We start from the raw sequence: 16,244 nt of genomic DNA, 5'->3' as shown, positions 1-16,244 counted from the left end.
TAGCCGTGTGACATGGGTGAGCTACTTAAACATCTGTACCCCTCAGTTTCCTCTTGTAAAATAAGATTACTAATAGCACCTATTGCACAGGGTTGTGATGAGGATACAATGAACTAAGTTTCTGAGATACTAGGAAGAATGTCAGTCACATAGAAAATGGCTGTGTAAACATTTGAATAATACGTAGTGTACTGTTTAGGGCAGTGATTCTCCACATCATTAGACTAGGCTGATATCAGTTTCATGTAATCACCTAATAGACAATAGTATTTCTATCCCTTGATTTTTGGAACTTTCTGTCTTTTAGGACTAAGGCATTAAGTGATGGGGTTCCACAGGGGTTATATTGGAGCTGGCTAGCACTGGCTTGCAAGAATTTTGGGTGCTGACTGTCAAACATAGCCATTATTAAAAATCAAACTGGTAGGGCGCCTGGGTGGCTCAGTCGGTTAAGCATCCGTCTTCAGCTCAGGTCATGATCTCACGGTTTGTGGGTTCGATCCCCACTCGGGCTCTGTGCTAACAGCTCAGAGCCTGGAGCCTGCTTCAGATTCTGTATCTCCCCCTCTCTCTGCCCCTCCCCTGCTCGCATTGTCTCTCTCTGTCTCTCAAAAATAAATTTAAAAACATTTAAAATAAAAAATTAAAAAATCAAACTGTTTAAACTGTAAATTAATTTACATTAAAAGAAAAATAATAAATACTCAAAACTCACCCATTTCTAGTTATTTTCCTACAGTATATACTTCCTATCGTCTTTGTTCGTGAGGTTACTTGTGTAGCCAGTGACATCACATTAGTAGCTTGAAATCCATTGAAACGTCTATAAGAGTTTTATACCACAGAAATTATAACTGCTATAAAGATGGGCTCCTCTACCCACCAAGAGATGGATATTAAACATTTACCATCACACCACTCAATGTTTGTTACCATGAGTAAAATAGAGATGATATAATTTCCTATATTAAGAATAGGATTATAAAAACTATACCTACACCTTAATGGAGATTTCTGCTGTAGTTAATTTAAATACTTATTTTTCATATTAAGCATCTGTTACTCTATATCTCCAGAACCACAGGCTCTAAAGAATGAGCTTTTATTTTCATGACTATGCCTAATAATGGTCTTCTTTTTGTATATTATCGTTGTATAGGTTATATTGTCTAACACGAGTCTCATGATAAGCCCTACGCAAGACAATGACTGTTATCACTACTCCATACTGTAGATGAGAAAGTTGAGACTCCACAAGATTATTACTTTTCCATGGTTATTCAACTTGTAATTGAAGAATGCTACATCCGGACTCGGATTTTCTGACAGATCAAATGAAATCAAGTGAAAATTCTACTATGTGATGAATATCATATTCTTTAGGGAAGCCTTATTGTGAGTTAGAGATCTCTCTTTCTCCTTCTGTTTTCCCTTCCCTCACCCCACCTCCCCTCCTCTCTTCTTCTCAATATATGAGATCCTAGAAGTAAAATGTATCTGAGCTTCTATAACAGTTACACTAGCAAATGTTTTTCAAGTAAATGTGGCTCTGTTTGAGTTCTGTCTGAGGCTGATGGTATTGTCTTTATTCTCAGATGCTCGTTCTCTGGTTTTCTCCCCACCCAATTGCCAATGTCTGTGTATGGTGGCCACCACCTTTACTTTTAGGTTTGTTTGTCCACTGCCCTTTTTTCCCCATTGTACTGTGGTCCTCCACTTTCCCAAGAACCTTGGCATCAGCAGATGGTGGTTCAAACTCCCTGTTCTTCCACTCAAACCTCCCACCTTTCCAGCTCACGACATGCTCTGTTGTCCTCAGTGAGACCTCCTGTCTATGGTCTCTGTCCTTCCGCCTCCACAATAGTTTTCCCTTATCTTCTCTTCAGTTTATAGTCCGGAGCCCATTATTCCAGTCATTCTTACAAGTCCCTTCAGTTCACACGGACTTCTATCTTTCTGTCACACTGTTTCACAAGACTCTGAGCTCCACAGACTCACTCACCCACCTTCTGCATAGTACACATAAGAAACGAGAATTGTTACAGACTATACAGCCATAGAATTCATTAGAGTCCATTAGATGTTTTACTGTGTAATCATAATTATTTTTAAAGTCCAGTATTTTATTAATCCCTGGATCTGGTGCTATTGGTAGTTTTATCTTTTGACAATGAATCTGTATTTTTCCTTTTTCCCAGGTGTCTCATAATTTTGATTCAGTGTCAGACATTGAATGTACAAAACCATAAACACTGGGATGAATATTATTTAAGCTCAGAAGTGAGCCTGTCTCATCTCTGTCAGTCCATTGGTGTGGGGGAGTGGAGGGGAAGGCTTCAGTCGCATTTGTAGGCAAGCTGGGTCTGCACTTTGTTTCTGGAGCTAAACCGGGTCCTCCAGTGGTTGTCTGCCATGTTCTCGTGCTTATGTCAGGTCCAGAATGCTGGAGGGTTTTTCTCAGTGTTCCTGCTCCTTCCTCGGCTGACAGGCAGTAGGCGCTCTGCACATCACGGTGGATGTTTCATGTCTGCTCCCTGTCCTCCCCCACAAGTAGATAGCTGTTGCTTTTCACTCAGTTCAAGGTTAGAGATGAATGTGGGGTAGTGAGGGTAAGGGAGAGGCTCTTGGTTTCTCTACTGGAGTCTCTGGCTTAGCAGGAACTGTGCCCACGTCACAGGGGAGGGACTTTCTCAGCCTTCCTGTCCCTCCCCAGTGGCAAACTACACTACCTCCTACTCAGTGCTCAAGTGGGTTTCCTGCCCGTCTCCTTGTGGAAGTCAGACTCTGTATCAGTTTAGGATTCTGGATTTAACAGGTTTCCTGCCCTTGCCCCTCCAGTGACATAGTGCAGGATGAAGACATCATATTTTCTATAGCATCCTGCCCCCAGCCCCCCACCAGGACAAACCAAGTTTTCCTGGAGTCTGGGCAGGTTCTGGGGGTCTGACAATTTCTTACCCCTCCCTCGAGAACAGATGACTTCTGCTTCATGGCATTCAGTGTTCTGTCCAAGGTGCGGAGTACCTCTTACCTTTTCCCCAGCAGCAGTCGGCTGGCTATTCATATCAGAGAGGGTCTGGGTCTGCCCGTCCGCTACAGCAGGCGACCACTGTCTTGTACTTGGGCAGGGTTCAGAACGTGGATGGAGCACCTGCTCTGCCCTCAAGACTTTGTAGGTCCTGCATGAGCCTGCACCACCCGGGGTTCTCTCAGGTCTCCTGCCCACCCCCACTCTTTCTCGTAAGCAAGGAACCATTTAGGGAGAGCAGATACTCCTTATGCAGGGGCTCCAAGGAATACTACAAACTCTCATGCTGGCCCACAACCAGGCCTCACAAATTTGCTATAATTTTAGACGTTTTCCTCTTGCCCACTCCAATGGCAACATCTCTTGCTGTGCTCTGCCAAGAGGGAACGGTTCATGTGCCCCATCTTTTCTTGAGGGGCTCCTCCCCCTTTGGAAGTCCGTTCACCTCAGGGTCAGCTCAGGTGAGGAATTCAGTCTCTGAGAGACTCAGAAAAAATTATTATATTTTTTAGTTTGGGCAGCTTTTCCCCACATATGGTGGGAGCAACATTCTTTGCAGTTTTCCTCATCTTAATGAGAAGCAGATCTCTTGCTTCTTTTTTAAGAAACGTTCAAGCAATTTTAACATGCCCTGCAAAACCCCGCACGGTCTTATTTGCTTATCTGTCCAGCCAAATCTTGTCTCACTCTCCCCTCCTTCATTCACTATGCTCCAGCGGCAGGGATCTCTCAGTTCCTCGGAGGTGCCAGGTTTTCCCCATTCCCCAGAGCCTTAGCACAGGCCGTTTGCTGAGCCTGGAGTATTCTTCTCCATGTCCATCCCTCCTGAACTCCAGCTCCTCCAGAGAGCCTTCCTTTATCCCCCCCCCCCCCGCCCAAATCGGTACATAAATTACATCCTCATTCTTTTTCACAGCTGGACATATGGTCTTCAACGGTCCCCAATGGTGGTTAGATTATTTCCAGTCCTTCTTGTTTTTTTAACAATTCATAATTTTGTACATAAAGCATATCTGTGGGCTAAATTCCTAGAAGAATTGCTGGATTCAGTGGTACATGGAGAGTCAGAATAGTGCTTAAGTGTCTGGGCTCCACTACCTGCCAGCTGTGTAACTGAGGTAAGTTATTTCACCTTTCTGTGCCTCAGTTTCCTCATTTGCAAAATGGGGATAATAGCAGTGAGGCTAAGAGAGTCGGTACATGTGGAGTGCTTGGAGCAATGTCTAGCACAGACCACTCAGTAAACGTGTGCTGTCATTATTTTAGTATTTAAGATTTTACATATATTGGCAAGTTTCCATAAACACATTATCAAATTATACTACCGTCAGTATAAGAATGTCTCTTCACACTCCCAACATGGTGTCTTATTAAATAACTTTTTAATCTTTGCTGCCATGATGTACATGGCATCTCATAAAAGTTTAATTTATATTTGTCTTATTAAGAGTGAAGTTGAGCGTATTTTCATGTGTTGAAGTGCATTTGTGTTTCCTGTGTCACAACCGTTTCACATGTTCCACAGACTTCTATTTGTCATTGGTCTTGTTCCTAGTGATTTGTAGTTCTTTGTGTGGTAGTAACTGTAAGTGACTTTTCCACAGCATTCAACACTTTTCTACCATTGTACTTATTTCTGTTTTTAATGGTGTCTTCATTTGTGATTATTTCTTAAAGCTCCATAGGCTCAAGGTCAGTGTTTATTTGTTCATCATCACACACTGAACACAAAGTAAAATACTGAACATATAATAAGTGATGGATAAATATTTGACAAATGGGCCCAGTGTAACAAAGAAAATCTTGTTACCTAAATAGCCTGGAAAATTGGAAGGAAACTAGTTTGTATGAAAACACGATGAGTTTAGTTTTGGATATGTTGAGTCTTAGGCGACAGCTAAATATGTACGATACTCTTGCTTTGGCAAGATACTCATGAAGATTTTGGAGTCGTCCCCATGAAGGGGCTGATTGGAAGCATGATCCCTGATGGAAAGAATGTTATGTGAGGGTGCGTAGACGAACGCTTGCCAATCGGAAACCGTGCCAAGTCATTATGGTTGTCATGAAAGTTTTAAAACAGATATGAAATAAAAAATAGAAACATTATATATTTACAAGTATAAAGCAAATGGGGAAGGGGAGAAAAAACTTTAATGCCGTGGAATAATAATGAGTATTAAAAAGTATTTATTGAGCTCGAGTTATAATTTTGCCCAAATCACTTATTGTGAAGAAAATGCAATCGTTGAGTAATGGAAGACTGAGGCCATCAGAAGCATACAAGCTTCTGGAAATCAAAAGTGCTCTTTTTGTGTAAAGTAAGCTATTTTGTTTATCAATATTGTGTTTTTCAGTTCCTACTTAGACAGCAATTGTGTTTTCTGCTACTGCATGATCACTGAGAGATTTCTACTATCCATTCAGTCTCCAATTCTGTTTTTCAGATTATAGTTGCTGCATGAAAAAGAAAAAACCATTCAGTCTTCTAAAAAAAAAAAGCTTATTTTTTCAAAACAGAGAGTTTATCCTAAAATAAACTGTACATACTATTTAACCCACAGAAATACCTTTATGGCTGCAGTCATTCAGTAACCGTATTGACTAAAATGAATATAGTGTAGTACTTTCAATAAGTCTGTTGTGAGGTTATAGTCCTTGTTTAATAATTGGAAAAAAATAATCAAGGCAGGAATCCTATTCTGATAGGGAATGTGTTGTACTCCAGTGTCAATCTCAATTTTTAAATGATGCTGTGGGTTAAAAGTTACCAAAGTGTACATTTTTTCTCCTTTTCATGAAAAAAAATCAATGACTTAAAATCTATAGAACAGATATAAGCGATGCACAAACAAATCATTTGGACAAAAACCTTAGTCATGTTAGAATGACTTTCTACTTAACTTTTAGCTGCCTTTGCCTTACTGACCAGATATCCTGGTATTTCTGAGTGTTTTTATCAAGGCTTTTATGTACAGTCATGACATTCTTCCCTGCAGGGCAGGTGGTTGTCAGTGATCAATAAAGTGATCTGTAACAAAAATGCAGAAAGTGTGAAAAAAGAAAGCAAATCTCCTTGAACCTGTGCAGCAGCACTGGGTTATGGCCTGTCTGGCTGGGCACATGCTCCTGGCAGGGAACAGTGTCACTTCAAGGGGCTTGTAAGAAGCTAGTCATTTGCTTATGCTGAGTTCCCAGAAATTTTCTACTTTAAATAGGAATATTTATTCACTAAGAAAGAAAAGAAACTCCTATGTGACTTGAGTTGATCTACAAAGGAAACAGTTGCAGAATTTTTAGCCAAGGTCTTATTTTATATGGCTTCTGTTAGTGGACTGGAAATAGATATCATTTAATAAAGCTTGTTTTGTTTTTCTTAATTATGAAAACAACATCCTCAGAACTATTCTCAAAGAATATTCTTGGGGCGCTTGGGTAGCTCAGTCGATTGGGCATATGACTTTTGGTTTTGGCTTAGGTCATGATCTCATGGTTCGTGGGATAGAGCCCCATGTCAGGTTCTGTACTGACAGCTCAGAGCCTGCTTGGGATTCTCTCTCTCTCCCTCTCTCCTTGCTCCTCCCCTGCTCATGCACATGTGTTCTCTCTCTCTCAAAATAAATAAATAGAATATTCTTTTTTTTAATAGTTTATTGTCAAATTGGTTTCCATATAACACCCAGTGCTCTTCCCCACAAGTGCCCTCCTCCATTACCACCACTTCCCTTCCCCTTCCCCATCCCCCTCCCTCTTCAACTCTCAGTTCGTTTTCAGTATTCAGTAGTCTCTCAGGTTTTGCGTCCCTGTCCCTCTCTCTCTCCCCAACTCTCTTTCCCCCTTCCCCTCCTCATGGTCCTCCATTAGGTTTCTCATGTTAGACCAGCATTCTTCTCAAAGCTAGAACAAGCTATACTAAAATTTGTTTGGAACCACAAAAGACCCCAAATAGCCAAAGTAATATTGAAGAAGAAAACCAAAACAGGAGGCATCACAATCCCAGACTTTAGCCTCTACTACAAAGCTGTCCTCATCAAGACAGTATGGTATTGGCACAAAAACAGACACATAGACCAATGGAATAGAATAGAGAACCCAGAACTGGGCACACAAATATATGGCCAAATAATCTTTGACAAAGCAGGAAAGAGTATCCAATGGAAAAAAAAACTGCCTCTTTAGCAGGTGGTGCTGGGAGAACTGGACAGCAACAGCAGAAAAATGAAACTAGACCCCTTTCTTACACCATGCACAAAAATAAACTCAAAATAGAATATTCTTGAAGAAATAGAGCAAGGAGGGGGACACCTGGGTGGCTCAGTCAGTTAAATGTCCAACTCTGGCTCAGATCATGATCTCACAGTTTGAGTTCGAGCCCCATGTCAGGCTCTGTGCTGAAAACTCAGAGCTTAAAGCCTGCTTAGGATTCTGTGTCTCCCTCCCTCTCTGCCCCTCCACTGCTCATGCTCTGACTCCCTCTCTCAAAAATAAAATAAAAACATTTAAAAATTAAAAAAGAGAAATAGAGTAATGTTTTATTTCATTTGAATAGTTACTTTTTGTGCCTTTTTCCTCTGTCTCATACTGAGACTCGGGGCGGAGGAGCGGGGGTGAAACCTAATGGTTTGTTGTGATAGCTCAGTTACTTTCCAAAGAAGTAGGTTACCTAAGCCATGGAGTCTGTTCTTCAGTGCATTGTGTATATTATATCCATTAGCAGAGCCATCAAGCCAGAATCAAAGGACTGACCCAAAAGGTCAGTTAAAATCTTCAGCAGTATGCAGGGATGGATGCAACAGAGGTGTAAAACCATGGTGTTCTAGAAGGGTACCAGCCACAGCTGGAATAGAAGAGAATGTGGCTACCTCAACATGGGCCCGTTCTCTTGATATGATGAGGACACCAATGTGCTCGTTTACAGAAATACAGCCAAATAATTTCTCGCTTACTTCAATCTGCATTTCTTTATAGCTCACTAACTCAATCCCATTACAGAAATGAAAGCTAAGTTTAGCAAATTATTTGGCGGTTTATGTTTAATGCACAAAATCTTAATTAACCAAATAAAATGTCGCAATGCATTGTAAATCACTCTGCTCAACTTTAGACTTCACGAGGAATTTGGTCTTGTCCAGAAGCTACTTTCAAGCCCCTGCTGATCTGGCACTCCTGCACCAATTCCCTGTGGAGCGAGTGAAAGAATGTAAAGGGAGCCAATTGAGGAAACATTGAGCCAGAAGAGACAAGCAGGGGCCATCTTGTCCATCCTTCTGCCTCAGGCAAAAACCATCCCCTGCACCAAAAATTTGTGCTTGAATCCTGCTGACAAAAATGCTCACCCCACATAAATGACAAGTCATAATCCAGTTAATGCAACTAAAGCAGATTGTTAACTGTTCAAGACTTATTTATTGTTTCTAAAGATGCTGAGTAGGAAAGCTTATCTGAATTGTTTTAATTCCTCCCTTCTAGAAAATTATTTTGTATGAGAAATGTACTCAAATAATTGTAAAGATGTGGGAAGTTTGCATCCAGGAAATAAAGTTATCTTTATCATCTTATTAAATGTATTTTTGGTTTCCTTTCACTGTAGGTCTACCTTATGGGTGGGAAGAAGCTTACACAGCAGATGGAATCAAGTACTTCATCAAGTAAGTACAAGCATCTCAACCAAGTAAGCAATTTTCTTCACATCTGGAGAGAACCTGGAAGTTGCAGAATAATCAGCAAAACTAAGAAACCCTCTTGGAGGTTACAAAAATTAGTAACAAGAAATGAAGCCTCACCATTTTCATTTCATGTGATTTAAATGCTAATATCAGATATCATTTGGAGGGGGGAAACCTTAGTAATTATCTCAAGGGAAACAGCAAAAAGTTGGAACAGGATCATAATTTGAACTTCAGTGTTGGCTGCCTGATTTCACTTCTGGGGAAAAGTATTAATACTTATGAAAAGTTAATTCTAATGAAAAAATAAACTTCATAGGTCTTAAAATTTAACAATGATATTAATAATCATGATCATTTTTAATGCTCTGCAGTGTACACAGTTCATTCATTCTGAAAATATATTTTGAGCATTTGCTCTGTGCCAAGCAATGTCCATGCCTTGGAGATACAGTAGTAAAATATACAGACTAGTTCCCTGATATCATGGAATTTACATAGTGAGGAAAGACAGACAGTAAATAACTAAAGAGATAGGTGAGGCATAATATGAACAAACGCTATGGCCGTGGATTCTCAGAATACCTTTTGCGGAATGTGTGCCTTATTTTCCGTTTTACAGTGGGGGACATGAGAGCTGAGAGCAGGGTCAGTTAACATCTTCAGCAGTATGCAGGATGGAAGCCCAAAAATCCACCGCTACTGAATTACCAGACCAGAATAGAATCAAAGTCTTCTCACTGCAGGGTTGTCAGCGATAGAGACCTGTCTTTGAAATCCTCAAGAGTAATACGTGTCCTGGCTGCTGAGCCGGTTAGCTTTACCCTGGACGAAGCAGTCTGATCTACTTCCACTCTGTCCTGGGGAGCTCCCTTCATGTCAGAAGTGGTGCTCTGAGAACAGGAAAGGGAATCCCAAAGACTCCTGACACCGGAAAGACTCTCTTTATTGGCCTTTTTAGCAATTTATTCTTGTTATGCTCTTGGGGAGGAAAAGGGAGGGATGTCCTTGCTGTCCTTTCAAAAATGCAAGTATTTTCCAAAGCAGTATTCAGATTTTGATTCTCAAACTCTGTGACTTCACGCAGGTTCCTATTTCGCTCTTCACCTCAGTTTTCTCATCATAAAGTAAGGGAAGAATTGCCTACTTACCAGAGTTGTTAAATGTGAAGCTCCCAGCATAGAACTTTGAACACAGTAGATACTGAGTAGTCATTATTAATTTACAGTATGGAGAAACCCATAATTGTTAGTGGGGAAAACCATGAAGAGTCATATGACTATTGAAAACATAGAGAACTCAAAAGTTTCATAATTAAAACGACTTGAGAAAAAAAACTAGGAATAAATTTGGCAAAGCGTTTTGATGATGTACTTTTTTTCCTGTGGTCTCTAGCAAAAACAAATAATAAAGCAAAGGCATAGTTTATAATGTGTGGAGAAAAGGACATTTGGACTAGAGGACCCAGGAGTCCCAAGCACAGATTGCATTTAGCACCGTACTGCTCACTGCCAGAATCCTATCACTTCTGGAAGGAAAGTTGCCCCCTGCTACGCTGGGTTAACTATGTTCAATTCCTGGAAGATTTGAATCTCAGTACCGTAGAGGTGGCAGGAAAATGAAAACCACATTCACGTCTGCATTGGGTTTCTTTCTCATACTTACTTTGTAATGATTAAGGGGAAAGACGTAGGGGAGAGGGAAGTGAGCATTTACTGAGCATGACCTGATGATGCTCAGCAGTCAGGCATATGTTGGGTGGATTTTTCTATGCATTGCATCGTTTAATTCTCCCAGCAGTGTGGAGAGTAGACACCACTTGGCTCTTATTAGGATGCTCTTATGGTGGTGGTGAGTTGCATCCTCTCTCCTCAGCCATGTCTGTCTCCTAGAAAGTCCCTAAAAAGAAATGCCTAATCAAAGGAAGGCAAATTAGCATTCATCATTAACTGAGGTTCTGGTTCAAAGGCCTTTGAAAAAAATCAGTGAATGAGTCTGGGCCTTGTGGGGACTCCTTAGCCTCGGCCAGCTGTCAGTAAATCCTAACCCAAAGCTGAGTGTCAGAGCCTAACCAGTGCCATATGAGGACAGGATACTAAGGTCATAGTCACTGATAAAGACAAGGAGGAAGTAAGAGTTTTTCCCAATAAAGACAAAGAGGAAGCAAGAGTGTTTCCCGTTGCCCGGTATCCGGCTGGCTTAAGCCACTATGCCTTGGAGACTGGAACAGTAGTCTCCTGGTGTAAGAATGAGAACCATCCAAGGAGAGGAGGAAAGAGAAAGAGTAAACAAGCCATTTGATTGCCTTGAGCTCTAACTCACAGTCCTAAGGAAGGAACAGAGACACTGCATTTATATAGTCTACTCCAGCATAGAAAATATATTCCTTCAACCTGTCCTTTGAAAGCCCATTGATTCTCTTCCTTGACCTTAATCTTGACTTATAAAGAGCATTAAAAAGATGATAACGTAGGATTTGTTCCCCAGAGGACAGTGGTGGGTATCAGTGTCTCACCATTAGAGCTGGAGAAACTATGTGGAAAAGAGACTAACTTCATCAAGACCACACAGTAGTAAAATTGCAGAAGCGAGGTACATAAAGCCACCCCCCAACACATACACACTCCCATGCTGTACCACCTCCACCTCCTTATTTTAATGTAGTATGTTTCCATGTGACAAGAAAGATATTTTAAACAGAGCTGGATTTAGGGAGAGCTCTATACTTTATCCATTTTTTTTTTTAAATAGCAGAACAGAAACTTAGTTCAAAGAATAAGTAGTTATCTCCTGGATATTAGAAAGGTTAGAAAACCTAACAGTATGCCAGTTCTTCCTTTGGAGGAACGGGTTGCTTGCCATGAGTTAGATTTTGCTACTAGAAATTGACCCCATCCTAGCACCAACACGTATTTTAGCTTAACTATTTGTTTTAAAAGTTTTACTTAACTATTTGTTTAAAAGTTTTACTTTAAAAGTTTTATTTCCTTGCCTTCTTACATCGAGGCCACTTGGGTCCAAATGCTGGTGTCTCCACAGAATAGCTGAATGATCTTAGACATGTTTACTTGAGCTCTCTGGGCTTTAATTCTCCGTATTTATGGAATGGTAAGAATATTAGCATTTCATAGGGTTCTTGTCCAAAATAAATGAGCTCATGTACGTGAAAAACCTGACCCATAGGACCTGACCCAAGGTACATACCAGCAAAGCTTAGCCCTTCTCACTCCCTCCCCTCCTAACATTTTGATGGGGGGGGGTCATTTCCTAGCTCTCAGCTGCTGTGTTCAGACAGGTGATGCTGCCACGCAAGTAATGGCTGCGTAAGCAGGCATCCATTGTGTGTCCTCCTTGCAACTCTTTATTTACCTTTTTTGTTTTATTTTTTAATCTTAATCCTCTCACTTACCCCAGATAAAACGGTGAGCCTGGGTAGCTTTAGCTTTGGGGGTGTTGGGAGGCAAGAAATAACAACTAATGAACTCAGGCCATTGCCTCTCTCACCTTTACTTAAAAAGAACAGTCTGAAATCATCCTTCCAGAACACGGGGGGAGATGATGGTCTGTATTCATAGAATCTCTTCCCTGAAATTGACACCTGTCACTGTCTTCCCCAAAATTCAATTGTTACATGTAATGGAAGCCAAGCCTCAGGCAAAGGAATAACTGTCAGTGCTGTCCCAAGAATGCCCAGACAAATATAGTCTTCATTGAATATTCCTATCCATCCACATGTCCACTGCACACCTATTAATATTTTGTAGTCCTCTACTTAAGTTCTGATGTAAGAGAAGAAAGTATTTTACCTGGTAGACACAAATTTAATCAAATGTTGGCATTGCTAGAGCTGGCGTTTCATAGAACTAACAAATGTGTGTGTTTGTATACAGGTGTGTGTTTGTATACATATGCATATAGGCAGGGCTTGCCCACTTAGGGTGTGTGTGTGTGTGTGTGTGTGTGTGTGTGTGTGTATAAACATGCACACCAGCAAAATTCAAGGGAAATTTTTGTATTTTCTCATTAGAAAATGGCAGCATTTTTAAGTTTAATGACAAAATGCCAATTATCTTGATGGTGCTGTGATGAAATTTTCCAATTAACTATTTTTCTAGCCAATTTCTTCCCTTTGAAAGTTGTATACTCTTATAGATTTATAATAGTCCTCTGATATGATTCCACTTTAAAATCTATTGTAGAATTGAACAAAATTATCATGTTGGGAGTTATCTTTGATAGTAAAGCTGAATGTAATTATTACAAATTAGACATTGCTGCCACATTGCCTTCATTGTATTCTTTTCTTTACGGAAAACTTCAGATTCACTGTAATCAGTGATCATAATTGTATTAATTCTCTATTAATGTGTGATAAATTTCTCCCAAAGTCTGCAGCTTAAAACAGCAAACATTTATTTTCTCACCCGGTTTCAGAGGGTGAGGAATTCAGGTGTGGTTTTACTGGATCATTGGCTCTTCCTCTCTGGGTTTTTTCTCATGAAGTTGCTTTCAAGCGATTAGCCAAGGCTAGGGATTGAAGAGTGCCTCCGTGGGGCTAGAATATTTGTTCCAAGCTCACACATGTAGCCGTTGGCAGGAGGCTTCAGTTCCTCACCACAGCATGGACCTTTCTCCAAATGGCTGCACACAGCAAGGCAGCTGGCATCTCCCAAAACCAGAGACAAGAGAAAGAGTGAGAACAAGAGAAACATGAAGACAAAGCTACAGGGTCTTTATGACCAATCTCACAAGTGAGTGACACACCATCACTCCTGGCATATGCTGTCAGTCACACAGACTAGCCCTGGTCCAGTGTAGAAGAGTATGAGCGCCAGAAGGTGGGGCTCATTGGGGCCTGTCTTAGAGGAGCCTACCGCAATGCTATTTCACAATATAATGTATGTAAACATAGGTTTTGTATGTGTGTGTAGCCTATATATCGATATAAATAATGCAAAACTCTCAGTATTGGACACTTGCTTCAAACATGAAATTATACTCTGTACAGTGATTAGTGATTTTGTCAGTAGGTATAATCGTTTGGTTTTAAAAGTTACCTATGCTTGACTTATAATTCTCCATGTATTCATTCGTGTTGATATGCCCTGAATGTGAGAGTTCTCCTCAGGTTACAAAACCTTTGTCCACAGGAAGTAGTGTACTTTCCAGCATTATAAATGCCTGTCAGTATAACCTAAGAAGTCTGTAATTTCTGCATAAAACAAAAGTTTCTGTCTAGAGCAGGTGAGGCAAATAGATTTCAACTCAATGTCTTAAGCATTTTGTGAAGAATTCAGAGGCCATCTTCAACCTCAGTGACGTCTGATCAATTAGACATCTGCTATGGGTGCACGGATGGGGCACACGCCTATTTTGTAGTTTTTGGTCTTCTAGAGCAGTTTGCTAGCACAGGAACTCTGCCAGGATGAACAGTAACCGTACAGAGGGTAGGCTGACATACTGAAATACACAATGACAATCCCCCCCACCAAAAGTTCTTATGAGATAGTATTTAAAAGCTTTGCCTTAATGACTCCAAACGATAACTGATGTCTGGTAGGCATTTCTTTCTTCATTTCTCTCCAGTCAGAGAAACTAATGTCCCTAAATGATTGTCCAGTTTGAGGTAGGACATCCTGTGAGGTTGTTCCCAGGTAGGAAAGAATATGGATCATAACATATATGAATAAGGCTTGCCATTGTCAGCAACTGTATTAATTAAAGACGCAGTTACACCATGTCCTCTCATGTATAAAATAAGTAGAAAGCACAAAAGAGGAAAATGTGAGGTTGTTTTCTTAACCTCTATCTTACAAGTAGAGCCTATGCTGGGCAATTCTAGTGTAATTAGTAATTAGACTGGAGGGGTCGGAAGAATGGGTTGTTTCTGGCTTGGAAATAGAAAGCTACTACTTTTTGACTTTTCCTAAATCCTTGGCAGACCTTTTTAGCTCCACCTTAAGGGACACTGTCAGGAGCCCTCTCTCTGAACACCTCATTGATTTGGCTGCTGTGATTCATTTTAGATGGGTTAAGTACCCATTCACAGACTTACGGTGGCCTAAGGCCCCCTTGAGGTATCAGGGCAATTTCTATGCACCTAACTTCAGTTTAGAGAAGGAGCATGCATGTAAGCCCTTCACCATCTTCTGCATATGCATGAGAATCCTGAGAATTTCATTCTTAATTAGACTGTAATGAAGAAATCAAAAGATGAATTGAAGGAGGAAATATGGAACTTTTAAAATATTTTGTCCCTGAACACTTCTTAGCTATGAATAAATTGTATCAAAACCATTGGTTTGGATGTACACATCTATATGACAGTGGGTTTAGAATATCCAGTAAGTAATGAAAACTGGCCATTTGTAGCAAAGTGGATGGACCTCGAGGGTGTCATGCTAAGCAAATAAGTTAGGCGGAGAAGGACAGATACCATATGTTTGTACTCATAGGTCTAACAGGAGAAACCTAACAGAGGACCATAGGGAGGGGAAGGGGGAAAGAGAGTTGGAGAGAGAGACACAAATCATGAGAGACTATTGAATACTGAAAACGAGAGGGCTGAAAGGGGAGGGGGAGGGAGAGGGAAGGGGGTGATGGTCATGGAGGAGGGCACTTGTGGGGAGAAGCACTGGGTGTTATATGGAAACCAATTTGACAATAAACTATTATAAAAAAAAAATCCAGTAACTGGTACAGTGCCTGGCATGTGTAGGTACTAAATAAATATCAAACGCATGAATATTGTCACTGGCAATTTGGGGAAACAATTGGTAAGAAAAAAACATGGCTCTAATATCAGACAGACCTAGATTCCTTTAGCGTTTATGTACCACTTGTGAGTGTGACTTGATATAATTGTTTTCAAATGTCTGCACCTCCTTTACTCATTCAAAAACAAGGATAATAGTTGGGGCACCTGCGTGGCTCAGTCACTTAAGCATTTGACTCCAGCTCATGTCATGATCTCACAGTTCATGAGTTCGACCCCAACATCAGGCTCTGTGCTGACATTTCAGAGCCTGAAGCCTGCTTTGGATTCTGTGTCTTCCTCTCTCTTTGCCCCTCTTCCCCCCGCCTCAAAAATAAATACATATTTTTTTAAAAACAAAGAAGTTTATGTCTTCTCAGATTGTTTTGAGAATTGAGTAAAACAAGGGAGGTGAAGCCCCCGGCTTCACGGAAGTCAGTGCTCCCTTCCTTCCCTTATTTTCTGTTATTGCTCTTTTGCAGTGGAGGGGCCTTAAATGACAACTTTTGCACAGCTGCATAGAAACCGCTAGCCAGACGTGCACCTATGCCACTCCCCGGCCAGTCATAAGCCCTGTGACAGGAGCCGAGAGGTTGCATTGCTCAGGAAGCCGGAGACAGCTAGCTCTGGATTTTCTATAAATATCTACGAAGGGGTGTAGCAATATACGTGCTGTATGAGCAACTGTCATTTAAATGAAAGGCCAGCCAGCTGGCTTAGGTTATACAGAATGGCAAAGCCCACTGAAATGAATAAAACATCCAGATCTAGACAGCCAGTATCAAACTCTCCCCCT

At 40.8% G+C, this 16,244-nt stretch overlaps 1 protein-coding gene across 5 annotated transcripts in view; it reads left to right on the top strand.

The window, feature by feature from the left end:
• The window catches only part of STXBP4 (syntaxin binding protein 4), a 167,827-nt gene that overhangs the window by 136,738 nt on the left and 14,845 nt on the right, over window positions 1-16,244 (top strand). For all 5 annotated transcript variants that reach the window (XR_003904414.1, XM_029927363.1, XM_029927366.1 and 2 more), the window contains one exon: window positions 8,619-8,676. Coding sequence is in view for 4 of the 5 variants with exons in the window: in XM_029927363.1 (XP_029783223.1) it covers window positions 8,619-8,676 (58 nt within the window). In the remaining variant the exon portion in view is untranslated. The remainder of the gene's footprint in view (window positions 1-8,618; window positions 8,677-16,244) is intronic.

This window comes from Suricata suricatta, chromosome 17 (assembly GCF_006229205.1).
Source record: "Suricata suricatta isolate VVHF042 chromosome 17, meerkat_22Aug2017_6uvM2_HiC, whole genome shotgun sequence".
Classification (NCBI taxonomy): Eukaryota; Metazoa; Chordata; class Mammalia; order Carnivora; family Herpestidae; genus Suricata; species Suricata suricatta.
The sequence above is the reverse complement of the archived record's forward strand: the minus strand, read 5'-3'. Positions and strand labels throughout refer to the sequence as shown.